General features: G+C 41.6%; 2 protein-coding genes across 5 annotated transcripts in view; both read right to left on the minus strand.

Annotated features, from left to right (window-relative positions):
• LOC148064524 (protein NLRC3-like) overlaps positions 1–27,028 on the minus strand; it is a 45,022-nt gene that overhangs the window by 13,746 nt on the left and 4,248 nt on the right. The window contains exons 4-9 of one of the 4 annotated variants that reach the window (XM_087808540.1): positions 25,663–25,839; positions 20,698–20,871; positions 18,911–19,084; positions 18,677–18,850; positions 18,322–18,368; positions 17,223–17,881 (exon numbers count right to left, since the gene is read on the minus strand). In XM_087808540.1, the coding sequence (XP_087664666.1) occupies positions 17,340–17,881; positions 18,322–18,368; positions 18,677–18,850; positions 18,911–19,084; positions 20,698–20,871; positions 25,663–25,839 (1,288 nt within the window). In that variant the 3' untranslated portion in view covers positions 17,223–17,339. Of the gene's footprint in view, positions 1–17,222; positions 17,882–18,321; positions 18,369–18,676; positions 19,085–20,697; positions 20,872–25,662; positions 25,840–27,028 lie in introns of those variants that run through there. The other 3 variants (XM_087808542.1, XM_087808541.1, XM_087808539.1) reach the window with 3 other exon arrangements.
• Positions 1,878–6,257, minus strand: LOC148064525 (uncharacterized). Its single transcript, XM_087808548.1, has 4 exons — positions 6,190–6,257; positions 2,385–2,463; positions 2,156–2,311; positions 1,878–2,072 (listed from the first exon to the last, which is right to left on the minus strand). The coding sequence occupies exons 1-4, from the start codon at positions 6,224–6,226 to the stop codon at positions 1,955–1,957; spliced, it is 390 nt and encodes a 129-aa protein (XP_087664674.1). The 5' UTR covers positions 6,227–6,257; the 3' UTR covers positions 1,878–1,954.

Here is a 27,028-nt window from a genome sequence, read left to right on the forward strand (position 1 = left end):
TTCTTCAGATGCTCAAAAGCCAGTTTTCCCAGAGACTCCATCATCTTCCTGCTCTCAGGATCCCAAACTGTGTCTGTCCCAGATCCTCCGTCGTACTTCAGCTTCTTGACTTTGGACAGAACCACCAGGAAGTGGATGAACATCTCAGTCAGGGTGTTGGGCAGCTGTCCTGTCTCTCCTCTCTTCAACATGTCCTCCAGAACTGTGGCAATGATCCAGCAGAAGATCGGGATGTGACACATGATGTGGAGGCTTCGTGAGGTCTTGATGTGAGAGATGATGGTGCTGGTCTGCTCCTCATCACTGGACCTCTTTCTGAAGTACTCCTCCTTCTGGAGGTCAGTGAACCCTCTGACCTCTGTCACCATGTCCACACACTCAGGAGGGATCTGATTGGCTGCTGCAGGTCGTGTGGTGATCCAGAGACGAGCTGAGGGAAGAAGATTCCCTCTGATGAGGTTTGTCAGGAGGACGTCTACTGAGGTGGACTCTGTAGCTGCTGTCAGGACCTGACTGTTGAGGAAGTCCAGAGGGAGTCGACACTCGTCCAGACCATCAAAGATGAACAGGACCTGGAGTCCTTCAAAACTGATGAGATCTTTGGTTTCAGGAAAGAAAAGATGAACAAGTTCCATCAAACTCAACTTCTTCTCTTTCAGCAGGTTCAGCTCTCTGAAGGTGAAAGGAAACATGAGGTGGAAGTTCTGGTGGGCTTTGTCTTCAGCCCAGTCCAGAGTGACCTTCTGTGTCAGGAGGGTCTTCCCAATGCCAGCCACGCCCTTTGTCAGCAGGCTCCTGATTGGTGGGTCTCTCTCAGGTGAGGCTTTAAAGAGGTCTTCTGTTCTGATGGTAGTTTCTGGTCTGGTCTGGTTCCTGGTGGCTGCTTCGATCTGTCGGACCTCGTGCTCCTGGTTGACCTGGTCTGTGCCCCCCTCAGTGATGTAGAGCTCCGTGTAGATCTGATTCAGAGGAGCAGAGTTTCCTGCTTTAGCGACCCCCTCAGACACACTGTGGAACTTCTTCTTCAGGCTCCTCTTCAGTTGTCTTTGACGCTTTCCAGCACGACTTCCTGAAGAAGAGAAGTCACATGAAGCTCAAGATTCTAGAAGATCAATCTTCTCATCAGCTGCAGGAACTTCCATCACAAATTTACTTCAAGACGTCATATTCAGCAGGTTGAAGGTTCAAATCCTCTTACTTCCCCACAGGCGACCAGCAAGCTCCTCCTGCTTCATGCTCCTCAGGAGGTTCAGGATGATCTTCAGGAAAGCTTCTCTGCTGCTCCTCATCTGCTCCTCTTCACACTTCAACTCCTCCTCTTCCTCATCATCCAGGTGTTTCTGCTCACCTGGTCTGAGAAACTTCTTCACTCTCTCCAGTTCCTCCTTCACCAGGGTCATGACCTTCTCCTCCAGCAGCTGAAACACACACATGTGACTAGAGGCAGGTCTGAACTTTCTTCATGAGCAGGACGTGATATTACGTCTCTTATTGACGTCATAGAAGGAAAAATTCAATTTAAATCTCATCTTCTCTCCAGAACCAAACAAGAGTCTCAGCCACACCAGACCTTCTGGTTCATGTAGGAACAGCTCAAGTGTGAAGCTGACAGATGCAGGTGTCCAGTACTCAGAGCTTCATGAAGCAGCAGAAGCAGCTGCTGTAGTTCGCAGGTGAGGCTGAAGAACGTACCTGAATCGTGGACTCCACATCTGTCTGATGCTGCTGGACACACTGGAGAACATCTGAGACCTGCTGATCCTCTCTGTGAAGAACATCAGGTGGTCGATAAGTTCTACTTCTACAATGTCACCAATGATCTGAGCAAGACTTCATGGCTTCAGTTTGTTGCTTCTTCTCTTGGATGTTGACTTTCTTTCACGACTGTCTGCAGCACTTTTGACTAACAGTTCATGAGCAGTTGGTATCAGTGGAGAAAAGAGAGAAGAAAACCTCACCTGTCTCCTGAAGACTCTTGTCCACCTTTGAAATAAATACGATGTCCCATTGATGCTTCACTCTTCAGAGACTCACAGTTGAGTTCAGACTCTTCTTGTTTCTCCTGGTAGATCCTGAAAGAGACACAACTCTGATCAACACTTCTGTCGTTCACCATCTGACCAGTAGATGTCATGTTGCTCCTGTTGTCTCTCACCTCTGATGCTTCTGTTCACCTTTGAAGTCAATCAATCTTCCTATAGATCTGTCACTCTTCAGAGACTCACAGCTGGGAGCAGGTCCAGGTCCAGGTCCAGGTCCAGGTCCAGGTCCAGGTCCAGGTCCAGGTCCAGCAGATGTACGTAGCTTTGATCTGAACACACACAAGTTTCAGTGAGAAGAAGATTCCAGTATTTGTAGGTGTGACAGAGACGTGATCTTCTCACCTCTGAGCTCTGGTCTGACTGTCATGGTCTTCACCCAGAGGAGGTTCAGAGGCAGGATCTTCCTCCTCTGTGTCCACACCTGCACACAAACACAACAGCATCATCACTCGTCATCATTGTGTTGTTGATACTATAATAAAACCTCATCAGTACAAACAACATATTGTTGCTCAACCACACATTCATGTGTTCACTCTCTGATACTGACTGATGTAACAACTTGTTCAGTAACAAGCCTGAGAGGATCATTGAATCTTATTATCTCCTCACTGGCTTGTCGGATCACAATATGACTCATGTTGCAAGGAAGTTGACAAAAAACAGGTTTACTTACGAGCAAGAGTTAATTAAACATTCCTATGGAATAAGTAAACGGGACATGAATGCATTTAAGGAAGAAATAAGCCAAACTGATTGGAGTGATGTTCTACTCACAGATGATATAAAGGCCTCTTGTGAATCATTGTTAGGTGCCATAAATAGAATTAAAGAAAAATACACCAAAACTTTCAGAAATGGACACCCCAAGGTCAACCTGCCTTGGTTCAATGACAACTTGTGAAAACAGCACTAAATCAATTAATGATGGACGAGTTTTTACTTCGTAACAAATTAGTGAATGAACCAAAGAAGGCAAAGGCCAACTTTTTTATGGACATTATCAAAGAAGGAAAGGGAATAGACTGATGTGGAGGAACATTAATGAATTCACAAAGAGAGAGCCGGATCAGGTAACTGGACATAAATTGAAAATACATGGAAATTTAACCAGTGATTGTAATGAAATTACCTCTGCATTTAATAATTATTTTATTGAGTCAGTGCAGAATCTATCACATACATTTGGTGCAAGAATTAAACACATAGCAGCACCAAATTATACCAAACCTGTTTTTAAGATAATTGAAGTACTATGCTAAGCTGTGCAGTGTCCCTGTTAAATAAAGGAAAAAATCTAATGTATTCACATTGATTCACCTCACTCTTGATTCATGTATTCACTTCACTACTGTATCATTTATTCACCTCACTCTTGATTCATGTATTAACTTCACTATCGTATCATTTATTCACCTCACTCTTGATTCATGTATTAACTTCACTCTTGATTCATTTATTCACTTCACTATTGTATAATTTATTCACCTCACTCTTAATTCATGTATTAACTTCACTCTTGATTCATTTACTGACCTCACTCTTGATTCATTTATTCACCTCACTCTCGTATCATGTATTCTCACTCTTGATTCATGTTTTCGCCTCACTCTTGATTTATTTATTCACCTCACTCTCGTATCATGTATTCACCTCACTCTTGGTTCATTTATTCTCCTCACTCTTGATTCCTTTATTCACCTCACTCTTGATTCATGTATTCACTTCACTATTTTATCATTTATTCACCTCACTCTTGATTCATGTATTAACTTCACTCTTGATTCATTTACTGACCTCACTCTTGATTCATCTATTCACCTCACTCTCGTATCATGTATTCTCACTCTTGATTCATGTTTTCGCCTCACTCTTGATTTATTTATTCACCTCACTCTCGTATCATGTATTCACCTCACTCTTGGTTCATTTATTCTCCTCACTCTTGATTCCTTTATTCACCTCACTCTTGATTCATGTATTCACTTCACTATTTTATCATTTATTCACCTCACTCTTGATTCATGTATTAACTTCACTCTTGATTCATTTACTCACCTCACTCTTGATTCATTTATTGACCTCACTCTCGTATCATGTATTCTCCTCACTCTTGATTCATGTTTTCGCCTCACTCTTGATTTATTTATTCACCTCACTCTCGTATCATGTATTCACCTCACTCTTGTTTCATTTATTCTCCTCACTCTTGATTCCTTTATTCACCTCACTCTTGATTTATTTATTCGACTCACTCTTAATTCATTTATTCACCTCACTCTTGATTTGTTCATTCACCTCAATCTTTATTCATGTATTCACCTCACTCTAGATTTGTTAATTCACCTCACTCTTGATTCATGTATTTACCTGTCTTGATTCATTTATTCACCTCAATCTTTATTCATGTATTCACCTCACTCTAGATTTGTTAATTCACCTCACTCTTGATTCATGTATTCACTTCACTATTTTATCATTTATTCACCTCACTCTTGATTCATGTATTAACTTCACTCTTGATTCATTTACTGACCTCACTCTTGATTCATTTATTCACCTCACTCTCGTATCATGTATTCTCACTCTTGATTCATGTTTTCGCCTCACTCTTGATTTATTTATTCACCTCACTCTCGTATCATGTATTCACCTCACTCTTGGTTCATTTATTCTCCTCACTCTTGATTCCTTTATTCACCTCACTCTTGATTCATGTATTCACTTCACTATTTTATCATTTATTCACCTCACTCTTGATTCATGTATTAACTTCACTCTTGATTCATTTACTCACCTCACTCTTGATTCATTTATTGACCTCACTCTCGTATCATGTATTCTCCTCACTCTTGATTCATGTTTTCGCCTCACTCTTGATTTATTTATTCACCTCACTCTCGTATCATGTATTCACCTCACTCTTGTTTCATTTATTCTCCTCACTCTTGATTCCTTTATTCACCTCACTCTTGATTTATTTATTCGACTCACTCTTAATTCATTTATTCACCTCACTCTTGATTTGTTCATTCACCTCAATCTTTATTCATGTATTCACCTCACTCTAGATTTGTTAATTCACCTCACTCTTGATTCATGTATTTACCTGTCTTGATTCATTTATTCACCTCAATCTTTATTCATGTATTCACCTCACTCTAGATTTGTTAATTCACCTCACTCTTGATTCATGTATTCACCTCACTCTTGATTCATTTATTCACCTCACTCTCGTTTCATGTATTCACCTCAGTCTTGATTCATGTATTCACCTTACTCTTTATTCATGTATTCACCTCACTCTTTATTCATGTATTCACCTCACTCTTGATTCGATTTTTCACCTCATTCTTAATTTATGTATTCACCTCAATCTTTATTCATGTATTCACCTCACTCTTGGTTGTTTAATTCACCTCACTCTTTATTCATGTATTCACCTTACTCTTGATTCATTTATTCATCTCACCCTTGATTCAAGTCTTCACCTCACTCTCTTTTCATGTATTCACCTCACTAGTGATTTGTTTATTCACCCCACTCTTGATTCATGTATTCACCTCACTCTTGATTAATTTATTCACCTCACTCTTGATTCCTTTATTCACTTCACTCTTGATTCGTTTATTCACCTCACTCTCGTTTCATGTGTTCACCTCATTCTTGATAAATTTATTTACTGCAGTATTGATCCATGTATTCACCTCATTCTTGATTAATCAATTCACCTCAGTCTTGATCCATGTATTCAACTCACTCTCGATTAATTTATTCAACTCAGTCTTGATTAATTTATTCACCTAACTCTTGATTAATTTATTAACTTCACTCTTGATTCATTTATTCACCCCAGTCTTGATTCAAGTATTCACCTCACTCTTCATTTATGTATTCACCTCACTCTTGATTCATGTATTCGCCTAACTCTTGATTTATGATTTCACCTCACTTTCGATTCATTTTTTGACCTTAGTCTTGATTCATGTATTCACCTCAATCTTGATTCATTTATTCACCTCAGTCTTAATTAATTTATTGACCTCACAAACTCTCTTGGTTAATTTATTCACTTCACAAACTCACTCTTGACTCATGCATTCACACTCTGGCTGGGGAACATGGTAGCATGAAAAAAGTCACTGACCTGTGAGCAGCTCTCTGCTCTGAAGACTTGTGTCCATGTTTGTAGGTGAAACTTCCAGGTGAGCTGAGCTGCTTGTAATCCAGACTCAGGGAAACACTGATCAACCGTCAGTGAGGAGGTGTGTCCTGTCAGAGACATCAGTGCAACATAGTGTGTTGTTGACTCACACTTTTATAACATAGTTCAACAACACAAGATGTGCCACGAGGATAAAGACGTTTGACAAGTTCAGTCACAATCTTGATCTAGAAGAAGGAATGCAGTCTTGTTCACCTGTCTCTGCCACACCTGTCTCTGCCACACCTGTCGCAAACACAGCTTTATCTCTTTCACTTGTTTATTATCCAGTTTCATCTAGTTTTGTACTTTTCATCCAAAGAAGTCTTGGTTCTGATCCGGGTGGTAGTATATCACCATTATACGTTGACTGAGTTGGTAGTCGGCCATCTTGTTCGTGTTTATGACGGTGGTTGGACGTTAATCCCGTAGTTGTAACGGCTCAGGAATAAGTGCTACCCAGGCCCCTTTCCAAGTTTGGCGAGCCAAGCTTAGAGGTCAATCACCGTATCGATCCACGAGCCTGTCGAACTGGGAGGTGGAGGCCCGGTCCAGGGGGCAAAAATATCCACCATTGCGTACACCGGGGCACAGTCAGACCTCTGGTCTCTGGAGGAGTTCCTGGCCTGTGGGTGTGAAAGAAATATTGCTTTATTACAATATTAATGTGTTTTAAACTGCTTACTACGTTATCACAATATTAATGTGTTTGTTTTGCAACAATGCATATGTGTTCGAAACTGCTGATCGCCTTAAGCAAGAAACTGCTGATTGGTTTGACAATGTATTTGTTTAAAACCCTTCACGGGATATAACCAATTTAAAGGGTTCAACTAAAGAGCACTGATAAATATATCCAAATATAGGGTTCAACTAAAGAGCACAGAGGAAAACATTAACTAAGTTGGGAGGGGGGATGAGCAGAGGATCTCGTCATGAGAAGATGCACAACGACCTTGGCTGTTATCTGAAAGGTACCATGAGGTACCATGACTAACAGCTTGAGACTGCTTTTGATGTAACCCCTCCACAATGGGTTTTGCTCTGAAGAAACTGAATAAAAGAGGAGGAACGCAAGGCCTTCGTTGGACAGTTGGTGTGAGCTAACTTCCGCGTTTGTTCTGCTGTTCCCTCCGGAGTGAAGAACAATCTCTTACTGGTGTGAGTCTGAATCTTTTGCTATTGAACTGATTTGTCTGTGAAACTTTGTGAACAGTTTTTCTGACAGTGGGTTCTCGCACAATGACCTCCACTTGGAAGGTCCGATCATAACCTGGTCCACCTTCACCACCTCCTGCATCGGACCTACTCCCACATGGATAAAGGAAGTGGCTCAGTGAGGATCCTGATCCTGGACTTTTCTAGTGCCTTTAACACCACCCAGCCCACTCTGCTGCAGGACAAACTGACAAAGATGCATGTGGACCCTGGTCTGGTCACCTGGATCTCGGACTATCTCACTGATCCACCACAGTATGTCAGGCTGGAGGACATCACTTCTGACACTGTGGTGTGCAGTACAGGAGCACCTCAGGAGACAGTACTGGCCCCTCTCCTCTTCACCATCTACACTTCAGACTTCTGCTACAACTCTGAGCTGAGTCTCGTCCAGAAGTATGCTGACGACACTGACATTGTTGGATGCATCAGGGACAACAGCAAGGACGAGTACAGAAGTCTGATACATGACTTTGTGGACTGGAGTGAGAGGAACCGCTTGCAGCTGAACACCTCAAAGACCAAGGAGCTGGACTTTGGGAGGTCCAGGACAAAGCCATGTCCAGTGTCAATAAAAGGCGACAAGTTGTACCTGTGTAATGCTGGACAGTAAACTGACACAGACCATGTGTATAAGAAAGTTCAGAGTAGACTGTACTTTCTGAGGAGGCTCCGTTCATTTAAAATCTGCAGGAAACTGCTCTGCATGTTCTACCAGCCTGTGGTAGCCAGTGTTTTGTTCTGAGGTGTGTTGGGTTGGGAACAGAAGTGTCAACAGGTTGGACAGGTTGATCAGGAGGGCTGGCTCTGTGGTTAAAGCTAGACTCACTAGTAAACTCCTGTGCATCATGTTCTATTTGTAGTTTTACGACTAATTCTACTTCTACTTTTACTACTCATTCTACTACGCCTTTTACTATTTATACTACTTATACATTTACTACAAATTCTACTTGTACTTTTGCTACTAATTATACTACTGCTTTTACTATTAATACTTACCCTACTTTAAATAAATAATAAATAAATAATATAATATAATAATAAAAAATTAAATAAAGAGATGTTTGGAAATGTCTGTCAATGGTACAAGAACAAAAATTCACAAAGGGTCCAAAATCACATTAATAGGACGACAAAGAAAAAATTAAGCATACCAAAAGTTCAAAATTAAATAAATAATACCTGACCTACATTATAACTACAGTTAGACATTTCTCTAAAACTTCCATACACCATACCACCTCTGAGTTCAAGCCCAAACAAAACAATCTATTTCCTTTTTTTTCATTTTTGTTAAAAAATATTTTCTTTTCACAATTAAATTCTTTTTCTTCTCCCCTTTGTGTGATTTGTTTCTTCTCTGTCAACTCTTTCATCCCTTTCATTGCATACTTTTAGTCGTGATGCAAATATTTTTATTCTTTTTTTATCTGGTTTTAGACACACCCCTGTCATTGGCCCGGATGTAGAGAATTGACCAACATGATGTTCTGAACTCCATTCCACGAACCATATGGTCTTTACCAAATGTTTGGTTAATGGTAGGAAAGGGGGTGATAAGGGTGAAACACATCAATCTGTGTATCAGTGACTCTATTGCCAGGAACCCTATGGACACCCTGGGACCATCTTAGATGAGTTGGATGACATTCAAGGTCGTACAACAACCTTGGCCTTGATAAACATCGACGGTTTCCCCACAATGACCAAAGGGGGATTTGTATTCATTTCTTTTCTGAATAGTGTAAAATAGCAGATTATAATATTCATTATAAAATGATCTATGTTTTCTTAATTAATACTGATTATTAATTTGGTGAATAAAAACATATGAATAACTTTAATAAGTAACTACTGTGTGTTAATTTATGATGAATATTGATGGTTAATGTAACTGATGTGAACATCTCAACATGGTCACTGAGGGCCGCCACATGGTCGAACCAGCTGAATCGGGCGTACGCCACCTTGCGGGAATTCTGAACGTTGCACTGCTCTTTTCAGTGTTGATACATATGGACTTTGAAAGGTAAAGAGTTTTACGGATCGAAGAAATGGGAGTTCTTCGACGAGAGCGAATCAGAGTTTTGTTTGAACTGCAGGTGAGACAGATCCTTCTTGTTCAGACACCAACATAAACTCGAGTAATAAATAATAGACTCTTATAACCTGAGTTTTCTGGGATGTTATTGAACGTCGACATCATTCCTGCAGATCGTCATCATCTGGAACAGTGAGAAAGCTCCGCCCAGTCGGAGCAAGTGGCCGCCCATGCTGGTTCCTCTCACGGTGACGGACGGCAGACGGAAGGTAAGAATCTCGTCCTCTCTGTGACAGGTGTGTCGCTCATGTCCCGTCCTGACTTGTTTGTGTCGCAGGCCTCCAGTTGGTTTCTACCTGACGTTGCCATAGAAACGGAAGCTGTGCTGAGCTGGACGAGGACACGGTTCTGCTGACCAGTGAGGTTTGTGGACACGATGGTGAGAAGGAGGAGGTTCAGGATTGACTCTTGTCGTTCAGGTCAACTTCGCCTTCCTGGTGTGGAGGAGCTTCCCTGAGGGTATCGTGGGTTACCCGCCCAGGAGCCACTTCTGGGACCCCCTTCTACCACAGGTGACCACCTGAAGAACTTCTTCCATCTGAGGCCGACGTGGAGCTGTTGTTCGTCCAGAAAAGTCTCAATAGTCTCCGTTACAGACGCTCGGCATGTGCTGCTGTCAGCTCGACCTCCATCAGAGCCACAGAGTTCAAAAAAGGCTGAAAGTAAAGTCGCTCCAGCTCAACGTGTGGTTCTCTCTTCACCATGTCGAGGGTGAACATCTCCTGAATCCAGGGTTCCATCATCTGAGCTCTAGTCCATCATCACGTCATACTCTGACATGAAAGAAGCTCATCACGGCAGGAATAAGATGACTGACACATCAAGCGTTTTATAAACTGTTCAAACACTTAAACATCATCATTAAGAGAAGAATCTCAAGAATAAACCTTGATTTCACAGATAATTCAACAGAAGAACATAAATAAAATAAAAATAAAATAATGACACAAACTGTTTACTAACATTAAAAAGTCAATCAAACACATCAGTTGCACCAGAGAAAAATAAATAAAAGAAAGTGGATTTTGATCAAAAACAATATAATCAATACAAAAAAGTTTTTTCAAAACAAAATATTTAGTTCAAGAAAAAATGCATTTAAAGATTTTTCCTTTATTTGAACCGTTTTCTTCTATTGAATCATCTTTTTTTTAGTTTAAGCCTTAATATCGTAAAACATTAATTCTTTAATCCTAAAGTTTCTATAATAAAAAATATATCTTTTTAAGTTCAAAAGGTTGGAAGTAGTTTTGTATCGATTGCTTTTATGGTTTACTGAATAATAAAGAAACAAATGTTCAGACGTTAAAGGTTGAACTTCTGATGTGATGGACAAGAAGTCTGTGAGTCTGAAGCGACCTCTAGTGTTCGCTCTGAGAACAGCAGTTTCATAGGACTGTGGCAACATGTTTCAAACTCTGGATATGTTCGCAGGTACTACCACTACCTGTTCACTCATTACCTGCCCCAGTCCCTGAGAACTCTGGTGGACCGCTCGTGCAACTGCGAGGACATCCTCATGAACTTCCTGGTCTCTGCTGCGACGCACCTGCCGCCAATCAAAGTGGTCCAGAGGAAGCAGTCCCAGGAGCTCCCGGGTCCACAGGTGGGCGCTCCTCTTCCTGAGATCCTGCTGATGCTCTTCGTCTCACCACCTTCTCTTGACTCAGTGTGTGTGTGTGTGTGTGTGTGTGTGTGTGTGTGTGTGTGTGTGTGTGTGTGTGTGTGTGTGTGTGTGTGTGTGTGTGTGTGTGTGTGTGTGTGTGTGTGTGTGTGTGTGTGTGTGTGTGTGTGCTTGAGTGTCTGCTGTGTCGGGATGGTTGCAGAGCAAAGGAGGTGATTCCACAAAAGGTCAGATAAATAAATAGATTCTAAAATGCAACTCTAGTGTAGTGAAGTCCTTCATGTTTGATTTTGCTTCCACTAAAACACCAAAGTCCTCGTTTTACGACTTTTGAATGCAGACCCTCCCCCATCTATCTTCTGCTATCTAAAGGCCGGCCATTAGCCACACATGGCCGGAGAACCAGAATGACCTCAGAGAACCACAAGATGTCTTTCAGAAGATTAAATGTCATCTTCTTGTTCAATAACATATTTTCATACATCATACATCTCAATATTGTGTTTTCATAAGAAGTAATGTTTGACATCATACTGATCCTTAGAAAGAGCTGGAAAGTTAGGATAAGTTAGCATTATGTGTGAGCCTCAGATCTTTCAATAACCTCAAATAAAAGAAGTTTTAAAGTCAAGACCCAAGAGCACCCCAACGTCAGCGCTTCCAGCCGCCACGCCGTCTGCACCGTGGTCCCTGCCAAGTCACTCCAAAACGCAACTGGATCCAGGGCCTCGGCTTCTTGAGCCTGCTGCTGCTCATCTTCCTCCTCCTTCTCACCTTAACCTCCTCGTCATCATCACTCCTTCCTCTCTCCTCTCGACGACGTAAGAAACTGTAACATTGTCACTCATGCATTGGTTGATGTGTTTGGATTTTTCAAACTGATCCGAGGTCGCAAGATTAGCTTAAGATAAGTTGTAAAGCTTTCCCAGAAGTTGACCATTATCAAAGCCTTCAAGTCCGTTACGTTCTGAGTAATTATTATTGTTCCTTCCATGATATCAAAGTAAGCATCATCGTTCCATTCCATTGTTCTTAACTGTTCTTCCTCTTCTCTTTGTTTCTGTCAATAAATACTATAAAAAGTACGTCAGTTGCCTTTAAAACTTTTCATATTTTTGTATAATCAATTTAGAAGCCTCTTACTCAGTAAAGAACATTAATCACGACAACAAGTAGTGACTTCAGTAAATGAGATTGATTTAAACTAGTGTTTCATAATTATTATTAAGGCCACTTAATTAATTATTATCACGTAAATGTAGTTTCCTTTGGACTAAGACTCAAAGGTGGTGCTCCATTATTCCAAGTATATTCTTAAAATATTACATTGTAATATTTGTAATAACCAGAGTGCTGGTCGTTCTGTTAAAATTTAACCCTATATTTACTACACTTCGATACTATCAATACTATCAATACTACACAGTTCTCGCTTAAGTTATTTCTAGAATTAACCTGACAGTTTTCCAGTAAAAAACATACCACTCACAGAGCAACATTGAGACTAAATGAAGATTCTGGGAAGTCAAAGTCAAAGACTTTAGAGATACAGGTCTACCATCAGGGGAGAGCAGTCGAATATCAACGAGCGAGACGTCTCCCTGAAGGTCAGAGGTCACAGACAGCAAGGGTAGGACATCTTCACTACACAAACGCTTATGACCACCTGTTCAATGTTTCAGAAGCTTTTTTTACATTTTTTAAAACTTTACTGTACTGGACAATACTACACATATATACTTGTTACTACACTATCACAACACCAGAGTCAAGTACTGGACAATACTACACATATATACTTGTAACTGCACTATCACAACACCAGAGTCAAGTACTGGACAATACTACACATATATACTTGTAACTGCACTATCACAACACCAGAGTCAAGTACTGGACAATACTACACATATATACTTGTAACTGCACTATCACAACACCAGAGTCAAGTACTGGACAATACTACACATATATACTTGTAACTGCACTATCACAACACCAGAGTCAAGTGTTGGACAATACTACACATATATACTTGTTACTACACTATCACAACACCAGAGTCAAGTACTGGACAATACTACACATATATACTTGTAACTGCACTATCACTATATATCACTTTATATCGTATCCTTGTATCGTGATACGTATCAACACAATCTTGACAAAGACACACTCATACTTACAGGGACATCCTCAGATGTGTGTAGTACTTCAGGGATACATGAGTAAGTCGTACTTTCTGTGGACTCATTCAAGTGTCAGGTTTATTTACGGTGCAGCAAAATAAGTCTCAGAAGTAACTTTGAGTGATACAGTAACTTCCAACATGTCTTTTTATTATAATTCCAATAAAAATACATAAAAAAACATTTATATAAAAAATAAAAAATATATATAAATGTTGTTATAATAATATAATAATCTTATAGTCAGATTATTCGATTTGAATTTAAATTCAAGCTGTGAAACTACCACTAGAAGGAAACTAAACACTGTTTCTTGTTGATCATAACCACACGCACTCTGCTGTGATTGGTCAAGCACAGAGGTTTGCATGGAACCTTTGTTTGTCGTGAAAAACAAATATTATATGATCGGTAGTTTATAAAAGTAAACCAACCAAATGTTTCTGATGAGACTCACCTACAAACATGGATATGTGTTTGTGTGTTGTGTTGTGTTGTTCCGGCTGTGAAGAGATTTTCTACCTCCTGGACGGAAGGACGCTCCGCACTCTGGCGCAGCGGCGTCAAGTGTTGCTGTGTGAGGGTCACACTGGCCCTGATGTCACGCTTTCATATTCCCTTTGCTGCGGCAGAAGCTCTCAGGGATTGTGTGACCCAGCAGTGACCCTCGCACACTTAAGTTTTTTAACTTTACCTTCACTAAGAGTTTAACTTCAAGTAAATGTTCTTCTCTCCAAGACGCAGTAACTTCTCATCATGACCATGTTTTACACTCATTACTTTATAAAGTTGCTCTGAAATCTGGACAAACGAGGTTACGAGAGTCCATTATGACGTAATAGCCAGCTTATACAAACACACACATACAATGTTTGAATAATACAATAATATAAATATATAATATAAAACAATAATATTAATGTTTGTAGAACCATTCTAACACAGACCCAGACAGTCCCACTTCATCCCTCAGTCTACTCAGTAGGATCTGGTGATCAACTGTGTCAAAGGCTGAGGACAGATCCAAGAGAACCAGAACAGTGGATTTACCCGAGTCAACCGACATCATGATGTCACTGGACACTTTCAATAAAGCTGTCTCTGTAGAGTGATGTTTACGGAAGCCAGACTGAAACTTCTCATGGATGTCGCTCTGATCCAGGAACAGCTGCTCAGACACCACCTTCTCGAAGATCTTGGACAAGAAAGGGAGCTTAGAAATAGGCCTGAAATTACTGAGGTCAGTTGGATCTTAGCCTGTTTTTTTGAGCAGAGGCTCCACAATGGCATGTGTAAATGCATTGGGAAAAACCCCTGAGGAAAGGGAGAGGTTCACCATATTGGTAACCCAGGGGCCAATTACATCAAATACTTTGATAAAAAGCCTACAAGGAAGGACGTCATCTGAGCAAGAGGAGGGTTTCATCTTGTTCACTAGTGCCAAAGATACAGCAGTGAAGGAGGACCAAGAGGAGGAGAGGGGCTCAGAGACAGTAGGGGTTCCAAATAAAGGGGAAGAGTTCACGGCGAACTTGGACTTGTTTTTGGCGGCGGGTCTTTGGCTTCTTTCCAACTATACACACAGCCCAGCTGATGTTTCTTGTACGGCTGGTCAAGGTATTCAATGACATGATTTTTCCATCGATGCGTTCTTTGAACTTTGTTTGTCAGCGCTGAACATTCCTACCAGTTCCTCGGCATCGATATTGTTTGAACGAGCTGAGTTTCTCGCTGAAGATCCTCTGTAGTCTCCATATCAAAATATCTTTTGTAATGTCTTTCGAGGACAGAAATCACATTAAATACCTTTCACCAACTAGTACTGACTCGTGTGAAGTAAATAGATGTCATTGCCATGATATACAGGTATTATGTCAAACAAGGATAGGTTCGAAGCCATCCCTGTTACAACATTCAATAAAAACGACTAACACTACCTCAACACCAACCAACTAGTCCAAATTAAGACTTTTATTGTAGTTAAAAAAAAAGATTTTAACTGTATAGAACAATAAATGTTTTGATTTGAACTGAATTGTTCATAGTATAATTTGAACAACTAGCCAGCACATACAGTATGTGTTCTGTGAAAGCAGGTGCAGGTAAATTCATCATCATTTCATCTAATCTGTGATCAGTCGGCAAGAGGAAAATCTGATGTTGAGGAGGTTTGAAAAGGTTTTACAAGGAAACACTGATCCCAACCATCACAATGAACAATTAAGCAGGTGAACCTGATATACTGAAGACAAATTGATCATAAAGAGATGAACTGTTGCCTATATTATTTATTTATATCTTATAGTCACTGTTGAAGTCACAAAATCAACACACATTATAAACTCCTTCAATAAATTGATAAATCAAAATCAACTAAAAGAAGGTGGTCATGATAGAAAGTTAAGTTTACCATCCCCCCCTCCTTCTGCACCTGCACGAGACACGCCCCTACCACACGAAATTCGCAAGACACGCCCCTATTGCGCGAAATTCGCAATACACGCCTCTACCGCGCGAAATTCGCAAGACACGCCCCTACTGCGCTAAATTTGCAAGACACGCCCCTACCGCGTGAAATTCGCAAGACACGCCCCTACCGCGCTAAATTTGCAAGACACGCCCATACCGCGTGAAATTTGCAAGACACGCCCCTACCGCGCGAAATTTGCAAGACACGCCCCTACCGCACGAAATTTTTCAAGACACGCCCCTACCGCGCGAAATTCGCAAGACACGCCCCTACCGCGCGAAATTTTTCAAGACACGCCCCTACCGCGCGAAATTCGCAAGACACGCCCCTACCGCGCGAAATTTGCAAGACACGCCCCTACCGCGCGAAATTTTTCAAGACACGCACCTACCGCGCGAAATTTGCAAGACACGCCCCTATTGCGAAATTAGATGACCTGTGTGAGACAGATGGAGAGGATGCAAGGAGGAGAAGGTGAACTTTTGAAGAGGGCAACTGACACCGGATGACAGCAAGCAACTGACACCTGATGTCAGCGAGCAACTGACACCTGATGACAGTGAGCAACTGACACCTGATGACAGTGAGCAACTGACACCTGATGTCAGCGAGCAACTGACACCTGATGACAGTGAGCAACTGACACCTGATGTCAGCGAGCAACTGACACCTGATGTCAGCGGGCAACTGACACCGGATGACAGCGAGCAACTGACACCTGATGTCAGCGGGCAACTGACACCTGATGACAGTGAGCAACTGACACCTGATGACAGCGAGCAACTGACACCTGATGACAGTGAGCAACTGACACCTGATGACAGCGAGCAACTGACACCTGATGTCAGCGAGCAACTGACACCTGATGACAGTGAGCAACTGACACCTGATGTCAGCGAGCAACTGACACCTGATGACAGTGAGCAACTGACACCTGACGACAGTGAGCAACTGACACCTGATGACAGTGAGCAACTGACACCTGATGTCAGCGAGCAACTGACACCTGATGACAGTGAGCAACTGACACCTGATGACAGCGGGCAACTGACACCTGATGACAGTGAGCAACTGACACCTGATGACAGTGAGCAACTGACACCTGATGACAGTGAGCAACTGACACCTGATGTCAGCGAGCAACTGACACCTGATGACAGCGAGCAACTGACACCTGATGTCAGCGAGCAACTGACACCTGACGACAGTGAGCAACTGACAACTGATGACAGCCAGCAACTGACACCTGATGACAGTGAGCAACTGACACCTGATGACAGCGGGCAACTGACACCTGATGACAGTGAGCAACTGACACCTGATGACAGCGAGCAACTGACACCTGATGTCAGCGAGCAACTGACACCTGACGACAGTGAGCAACTGACAACTGATGACAGCCAGCAACTGACACCTGATGACAGAGAGCAACTGACACCTGATGACAGCGAGATTTCTTCCATCATCACTGTCTGTGGAACACACTCACACACTCAGGTCACACACACACACTGAGGAACCAGAACCAGGAACCTCTGTGAGTCCAAATCCCAGGTACAAAGGTTCAGTGGAGATGAAGAAGGTTCGGAGGTGTTTCTGTCCATCAGAGGAGACACTGTAGAAGTTTAAATATCCAGGTTTACTTAAGTTCATCAACATTCCTACTCTGTGAGAAACTTCTTGACTCTTGATGACAGTTTCTTTCTTATCGTGACAGAATTTATATCCATCATCATCAGAGCAGCTCAGACTCCAGGAATAACGGTTCTGTCCAAACTCAGACTCGTCTTCTTTCCCTCCGTCTCTTCTGAGAGTCAGTGCGATAGAAGCTCCTCCTCTCCACTCCAGCTCCCAGTAACATGGTCCAGTCACATCTTCTCTGCTCATCACCTGAAGACACCGGTGGAATCTGTCGGGATGGTCCAGATAATCCTGATCCTGCGTCACAAGTTCCACCGTCCTGTTGTCGTTGGACAGTAGGAGGCGCCGGTGTGCTGTGTCCGGGTCCAGTGAGTGTGGATGGAAGTCTGAGAGAAGAAGACACGAGAGGTGATGATGGTGGAAGAACTTTCTCTTCAACACAATCATGGACTCCGTGTCCCAGCAAGCCAGGGAGGGCTGCTCTGTTTGTTGACATCTAGTGGAGATCATCATCAAAGTGAAGTCAACAGTCTTCTGAGACTGGGACCACCTCCAGAGAAGAACCAGGAGGAACATCCTAGAATCATCTTGTCACATTTGATTGACACCAGTGTGTCCATATCAAGTCAGCAGCTAAACTAGCATGTAGCTAACATGATGTTTCTTCATGTTCTTGAAACATCTCTGTGTTCATCTCCACCATCATCCTGGACTTGATGAAGCTCAATCAGCAGATTCAAGTGTAACAACATCTCAACATCACAACTGCTCCACTAGAAGCTGACAGAGTCAAGGAGTTCTCATCCATCAATCAAATCAAACTTACACATCTCCAATCCAGATGTTAACCTCTGTGGTCCACAGTGATCCAGCCTGGAGGAAGAAACATTGAGAAGATCAGATTCATTTGACTTCAGATGCTAAGTGGACGTTCTTTCATGACTGTGTTGACCACAACAAAGATGGATCTAGAAACACTCGCTCAGTCTCCACTGTGTCCTTGTTCTTCCACTGGTGTCCAGCAGGAGAACATGGAGAAGCTCTGAGAGTTGGATTCATGTGCTCAGTTCAGATGAAGAGTCTGAGCAGCGTCACACACTCACATCTCTCTGCTTCTGATCACATGTTCAGTCTGAAGATCTTTGGAGCTCAGTCAGTGAGTTCTGCTGCTCCGTCCATACCTGAGAGTCTCCAGCCTCCAGTCTGGACTCTCCAGTCCAGCAGACAGCAGCTCCAGTCCTGGTCCTCCTGGATGATTGAAGCTCAGGTCCAGCTCTCTCAGATGGGACGGGTTAGATGTCAGAGCTGAGGCCAGAGAAGAACAACCTCCTGCTGAGATCTGACACCCTGACAGACTGTAATGAAGGAGAAACAGTTTCTTTAAATCAGAAGAACTGAAGACATGATGTTCTGACCTGAGAGTCTGCAGGTGACAGTGTGGACTCTTCAGTCCAGCAGACAGCAGCTCCACTCCTGGATCCTGCAGGTCGTTGTGACTCAGGTCCAGTTGAGTCAGACTAGAGGACGGAGAGCTGAGGACTGAGGACAGAAGTGAACAACTTCTCTCTGACAGGAAACAGTAGATCAGCCTGTGAAAGAGACGGAAACGTCAACAAGAGACTTTTTCTCTATTTTGAATTGAAAGCCTTGATTGGAGGAAACACTGAACTCTTGACGTTCATAAGATCATCACATGATTGTGTGAACATTTGAAGACTTTGATTTCAATCAGGATCAACTTGATCAACACATGAAATAATGAAGTTTTCATCAGTTCAACACTTGATGTATAAATGATCACATGACTCACTGTTGTGAGAGGATTGATGTGTGTTTGTGTTTAATGTCAGTGTTAGTGTTAGTGTTGTGTAACTCCACTCACACTGGTGTTGTGTAACTCCACTCACACTGGTGTTGTGTAACTCCACTCACACTGGTGTTGTGTAACTCCACTCACACTGGTGTTGTGTAACTCCACTCACACTGGTGTTGTGTAACTCCACTCACACTGGTGTTGTGTAACTCCACTCACACTGGTGTTGTGTAACTCCACTCACACTGGTGTTGTGTAACTCCACTCACACTGGTGTTGTGTAGCTCCACTCACACTTGTGTTGTGTAACTCGACTCACACTAGTGTTGTGTAACTCCACTCACACTGGTGTTGTGTAACTCCACTCACACTGGTGTTGTGTAACTCCACTCACACTGGTGTTGTGTAACTCGACTTTGACTCGTTGTGTGACTCATGTAATTTGACTTGTGTTGTGTGAGTCGCGTTGTGTGACTTTTGTTGTGTGACTCTTGGTGTGTTATGTGACTTTTGTTGTGTGACTTGTGTTGTGTGACCCGTGTTGTGGGACTTATGTTGTGTGACTTCTGTTGTGTGATTAGTGTTGTGTGACTTGTGTTGTGTGACTTGTGTTGTGTGACTTGTTTAGTCTGACTTGGGTTGTGTGACTTGTGTTGTGTACTTGTGTGACTTGTGTTAGTTGTGTTGTGTCACTTTTGAGTTCTTTTGTGTGACTCATGCTGTGTGATTGTGTTGTGTGAGTTCTGTGAGTTGTGTTGTTTGAGTTGTGTTGTTTGAGTCGTGTTTTGTGAGTTGTGTTGTGTGAGTTGTGTTGTGTCACTTTTGAGTTATTTTGTGTGACTCATGCTGTGTGATTGTGTTGTGTGAGTTGTGTGAGTTGTGTTGTTTGAGTTGTGTTGTTCGAGTCGTGTTTTGTGAGTTGTGTTGTGTGAGTTGTGTTGTGTGAGTCGTGTTGTGTGACTTGTGTGAGTCGTGTTGTGTGACTTGTGTGAGTCGTGTTGTGTGACTTGTGTTGTGTGACACGTGTCATGTGAGTTGTGTTGTGACTTGTGGTGTGTGACTCTTGTGGTGTGACTTTTGTCGTGTGACTCGTGTCGTGTGACTTAAGTTGTGTGATTTTTGTCGTGTGACTTTTGTCGTGTGACTCGTGTCATGTGACTTGTGTTGTGTGACTTGTGTTGTGTGACTTGAAATATTATACATGACCTGAAATATTCTTCACCTTCCTGTTGTGTTCATGAAATATCAACTTCTAGAACCAAGTTCATGAGTCGAGGAAAAGTTATTCAAATCCTTCTGAGAGTGAAAAAGGTTTCATGAAGAAACATGAATCCATTCACTGTTTACATCCATGTGTGTGTTTGTGTTTGTTTGAAATGATGTTCTGACCTGAGAGTCTCCAGGTGACAGTGTGGACTCTTCAGTCCAGCAGACAGCAGCTCCACTCCTGGATCCTTCAGGTCGTTGAGACTCAGGTCCAGTTGAGTCAGACTAGAGGACGGAGAGCTGAGGACTGAGGACAGAAGTGAACAACTTCTCTCTGACAGGAAACAGTTGATCAGCCTGTGAAAGAGACGAGTGTCGTCAACAAGAGGATTGATTTGTGTTTATATGAGAAACAAACACAAGATAACATAAGGAAAAATAAACAAACAACAATGACAAATGAAAATAAAAGGTTGTTACATGTATATTGATCATAATAACACATCATTGATTCTTTTTCTATTCACTTACTCATCTCAGTGTTTTTGTGTGTTTTCTCTCAATTGTTGTGTCTAATTCTTTTCCAGAGTAAAAATATCTTCAATTTAATCAAGACACTGATTCAATCGTGAAGATTCACTTCAGTCAATTTATTCTATTTGTTTTTTTAACCTTAAATTCAATATTTCTCAGGTTTACAAAGTTATTATTCATAACCGTGTCAGGTGTGAGTGTGAAGGTGTTGCAGGTAATACAAGCTCAAACAATGTGTGTGTGTTTGACAATCAAGGAGTCGACTACTTCCACTATACATGGACTACTATCAACCTTCAGCTAATGCCAACATGACTGACCAAATGACTGATGTAGTTCAACATATGGAGGACAGTGAGCTGAGACTATGGTATCCCATCCAAGGACGACAGCCCCTCCATCAGCCCCACACAACAGCTCAGGAGCCCATGATGGTTCAAGTCACTTCCCAACGGACATTTCTAGATTCTCTCATGTTAGACACGAAACACAAAGAGAACTCAAGGCTCCTCTTGTTTTCCGTGGGGATGTTCAGACAAAGTTGAGTTGGAAGAATGGCTCGAGTTGATGGAAGATTATTTCAAGAAACGTGATGTTCAACTGGAGAGTCGGGTCGAAGAAATTCTCACACATTTAAGGGCTCGAGCTAAAGAGTGAAGTTTGGGATAGAAATGGAGAGATAGATGTTGCACGCCGTCCTCACGCTGTGTATGGTCTCTTGAGGAAACATTTTTCTTCCGAACGATATTCATGGTGCCTTTCGTTCAACTCTCACAGATGAAGACCCGTTTGACTACTGGCTCCGCCTCAATAAAGCTGCTGCAGTCGCCACAGGTTGCTTGTGGGAACAAGGCAAATGTTTGATCACCCAGATCTGGCTCACATTCCGGTCCATCCTTTGGATAAATGGTCAGCCGTGAAGTGCAGGACGAGTTGGATGAATTTCATAGACTAGTTTGAAGACACCAGCCAAACATAGTGAAGAGGTGAACATGGATAGAGTTGAAGTTAACCTACAGCAGCCTGTGAACCACCTGAGAGACAGCAGCCAGTTGATCAAGACTCTTCTACAATGGAGAGGTTGCTGGGGTTGTTGGAAAAGATGCTGCTGCAGAACCAGAGTCAGAACCAAGTTATGGTTCTTTCTCAAAACACAAAATGGATTGTGTTGAGGCAACTGAATATGTATATATAGAATCTGTTTGGACGACAAGCCTTTCAGACTGCAGTACCCCCGTGTCCCCTCTAGTCAATATGAGAAACTGAGGATCGCCAGTCAGTTAAACTTATAGTTATAATTATAGTTCAACTTATATTTATACTTATAATTATAGTTCAACTTATAGTTATACTTATACTTATAATTATAGTTAAACTTATACTTATAGTTATACTTATAGTTATACTTATAAGTATAGTTTAACTTGTACTTATAGTTATACTTAAACTTATAGTTATACTAATAATTATACTCTCCTTCACTCCTCTACTCCTTCACTCCTCTACTCATTAAATCCTCTACTCCTTCACTCCTGTACTACTCTACTCATTAAATACTCTACTCCTTCACTACTCTACTCATTAAATACTCTACTCCTTCACTCCTCCACTTATTCAATCCTCTACTCCTTCACTCGTAGTATAACTACACGTACGAGTACTACTACAAATACTAGAACTACTACGAGTACTACAAATACTAGTACTACTAAGAATACTAGTACATGTACTAGTACTACAAGGAGTACTACAAATACTAGTACTACTAGGAGTACTACAATTACTAGTACTACTTACGAGTACCACAAATACAATTACTACTACAATTAATACTAGTACTACTAGGAGTACTTATACACGTACTAGTACTACTACGAGTACTACACGTACTAGTACTACTATGAGAAGTACAAATACTAGTACTACTACGAGTACTACGATTACTAGTACTACTACGATGGGTACTAGTACTACTATGAGTATTAGTACTATGAGTACTAATAGTACTACGAGTACTACTACGAGTACTACTACGAGTACTAGTACTACTACGAGTACTAGTACTACGAGTACTCATACTACTACGAGTACTTATAGTACTACAAGTACTAGTACTAAGAGTAATTCATAATAATAATAATAATTTAATTGTGTAAATTGTAAAAGTGTGTTATCATAACAAAGTTATCTGAAGACACTTTACAGTTGAAGTAATACTCTAGTGGAGAAAGTAAAAACAGATCAATAATAAAGTACAGTGTGGCTGGAGCAGGAAAAATGTGCTTTTAGAAGAACCTGGAGCAGAAGTAAACAGTTGATGAATGAAAACAAGAGCGTCCAGGTTTACTTGTTGAACAAAGACCAAGATGACACGATTGATCAGGTGAAAGCAATCGTGGATAAACGAACACATGACTTCCTCAACCAGACCCTGCGATGGATCACAGATTCACTGATGCACTGAGACAACAATGTTTTTAGAACCTATGAAGAACTCAAAGACAAAATCAAAAAAACAGGAACCATAGCTTAATACTGTAAAGATATATCAAAAAATAAATGTCATTTGTTTCATGGCTTGATGGTCTAGTGGTATGAACCTCGCTCTTGATGACTGAGGTCCTGGGTTCAAAACCCACAGGTGACATATGACTTTATATATATGGTTTGTTTATAGTCTGTGGAAAAGTTCTCTTTTATCTCTTCCATTCTTTCTTTTATTCCTCTTTTTCTACCCTTTTCCCCCGTTCATTTCAATGAGGAAACTCTTCAACTCAACTTTCAACTCCTTCCACTGTAACCTACTACTTCTACTACTAATTCCACTACTACTTCTATTACTAATTCCACTACTACTTCCACTACTACTACTTCCACTAATACTACTTCCACAACTACTACTTCAACTACTACTTCCACTACTAATTCCACTACTACTTCTACTACTAATTCCACTACTACTTCTACTACTAATTCCACTACTACTTCTACTACTAATTCCACTACTACTTTTACTACTAATTCCACTACTACTACTTCCACAACTACTACTTCAACTACTACTTCCACTACCAGTTCCACTTCTACTGATTCCACTACTACTACTTCCTGTACTACCAATTGTGTGAATGCTGCTCAGCATTCACACTGCATTTTCGTCCGGAGATGCGTGTGTGTGTGTGTGTGTGTGTGTGTGTGTGTGTGTGTGTGTGTGTGTGTGTGTGTGTGTGTGTGTGTGTGTGTGTGTGTGTGTGTGTGTGATGTGGCTCTTTGCGGTAACGCTGTAAAAAAAATGTGTCTCTTAGGCTCTGACTGGTTGGCCACCCCTGCACTAGACCAACAAAATTCCTTGACAGCTGAAGAATTATCAGCCGTTTTTGAAGCACAAATCTCCGGTGGAATGAGCCAGAAAGAAGGCACAAAACCTCCTCTTCCTCAACTTGTGGACATCACTCAGTCTGACTCATTAACTAAAAGTGAAATAGCCAGACTGCAAGAACAGGACAACATTCTAAACATGCCGTTTTATTATGTCAAACGTCATAGGCAACTAAACACAAAAAATCTTCCAGTTAATCGCCCCAAATTCATTAAAAGGTCAGGTGTTGCGTGGTTTACATGACTCAGAGGTCGTCAGGGTCAGGCACGCACTGTGTCACTGGAGTGGACTGGAGAGTGACATCATTCAAATCATCAGTAAAGGGCTGTTTTCGCTGTGTTGTTGCTAAAACTCCAGAACCTGCATTTCGTGTCCCCCTTGAATGCATTCCAACAGCTGCACCTTTGGAATTGGTTTGCATAGATTTTTGTTCTGCTGAGAAATCTGTCAATCAAAGCGTGGATGTACTTGTTGTGACTGATCATTTCTCAAAAGCTAAGCAGGTATCCCGTCGACTGGGTTCGCACCCTTTTTCCTCATGTTTGGCAGGACACCACGATAACCTGTTGATGTTGTGTTCCAGCATGCTCTCCCTGATTCCACTGTTGTTGACCATCATGACTTTGTGTCTCGGTTGAAGCAGGAGTTAACCAAAGCTACTCAAATTGGCCAAAATCTACCCGCAGAGCTAGGGGCATGTTTCTTGCTGTTGGTGATCGGGTTCTGCCCTCTTGACAAATGAGCGATTAGTGATAGTGTAAACACATCATTCCTCTATAGACCTAATGCACTGTAGGAGCGAGTGACACTGGACCAAGATGGCCGCCCTGTATACACACCACTCTAGTGGGCGGCAGCAGTCGATGCGGCGTCCATGTAAATATGTCTATGGCCTCGAGGACTGCGATGAGGTAGGAGGAGGAGATGCTCTGTGAGCATTAGTGTAGAAAAATATGTTAGAAACACCTTTTTCTTTCAATTGTCATATTTTATGTTCTTTGTTTTTGTAGCAGTTTTATTGTATATGTTTGTTTAATTGTTTAGCGTTTAACTTATTGTGTGGTGTTTCTAGAGCGAGAGCAACGAGTGTGTGAGCGATCCATCCTCAAACAGTATTTTGATTTATGTGCAGAATCCTACAAATAAAAGACGAGTGATCCACGCGCAGCTTTGACTCTCTGGAGTCTCACCTCTGACTTTCACATGTTCTGAAGCTGAAGACATGATGTTCTGACCTGAGAGTCACCAGGTGACAGTGTGGACTCTTCAGTCCAGCAGACAGCAGCTCCACTCCTGGATCCTGCAGGTCAAGGTTGTGACTCAGGTCCAGTTGAGTCAGACTAGAGGACGGAGAGCTGAGGACTGAGGACAGAAGTGAACAACTTCTCTCTGTCAGTCGACACCTGATCAGCCTGTGAAAGAGACGAGTGTCGTCAACAAGAGGATTGATTTGTGTTTATATGAGAAACAAACACAAGATAACGTAAGGAAAAATAAAAAGAGTCACAAAACAAACAACAATGACAAATGAAAATAAAAGGTTTTTACATGTATATTGATCATAATAACACTGTCATGAGTCTACATGTTCCAGCTTGTGTTTCCGGTTTTATTGTGAAATCCGCTCCCTTCTGTGTCTGTGCTAGTCTTACTTCCTCCTGTCTGAGTAGTGATTGGTCCAGCCGTGTCTTGTTAGTCCCGCCCCCAGCTGCTGCTGATTGCTGCCCTGTGTTCTTAAGCCTCCACTCTCTGTCACGTCCTTGTCTTGTCGTCACCGTTTTCCAGTACCTGTATCCTGGGTTTCTCAGTTCCATCGTGATAAACACATCATTGATTCTTTTTCTATTCACTTACTTTCCTCAGAGTTTTTGTGTGTTTTCTCTCAATTGTTGTGTCTAATTCTTTTCCAGAGTAAAAATAGGGTTCAGTTTTAGGACCACTGTTATTTACCCTGTACATGAACAGCCTTGGACAAAATGTCCAGAAAGCATTTTTCCATTTCTATGCGGAAGACACCAAAATTTATTGTTTTGCATCCTCACTTAATAAGGCTTTTGAGTTCATGCAACGTGCTTTTGATCAAGTGCAGGCTCAGCTTTGTCAACTGAAGCTTGTTCTCCATGCTGATAAGACCAAACTTATGGTATTTTCAAATTACAAAAAGATTGAGATAAATCACAATATTTTAACTTCCCAAGGTCCTGCAATTGAGGAGTATTTTCACAAATACTTGGGTTTTGTGATTGATGACCACATCTCTTTAAAATTCACATACAAAACCTGGTAAATAAACTGAAGCTAAGGTTAGGCTCGACGACGAGTCGAAGCTACCTTCCTGACCGTTCTTGATTCTGGAGATGTGTTGTACATGAATTCATCAGCTCACTGTCTAAAGATGTTGGACACTGTGTAACATGGAGCCTTGAGGTTCATGACAAACTGAAGACCCTTAACCCATCACTGCACACTATACTCAAGAGTTCACTGGCCTTCGCTCTCTTGGCGACGACTTAGTCATTGGCATGTTTGTATCTACAAGGAGATTATAGGTTATGAATGTTCCTCCAGCTCGTACTGAACTGGGTAAAACAGCTTTTAAGA

This window comes from Callionymus lyra, chromosome 15 (assembly GCF_982586985.1).
Source record: "Callionymus lyra chromosome 15, fCalLyr1.hap1.1, whole genome shotgun sequence".
NCBI lineage: Eukaryota > Metazoa > Chordata > Actinopteri > Syngnathiformes > Callionymidae > Callionymus > Callionymus lyra.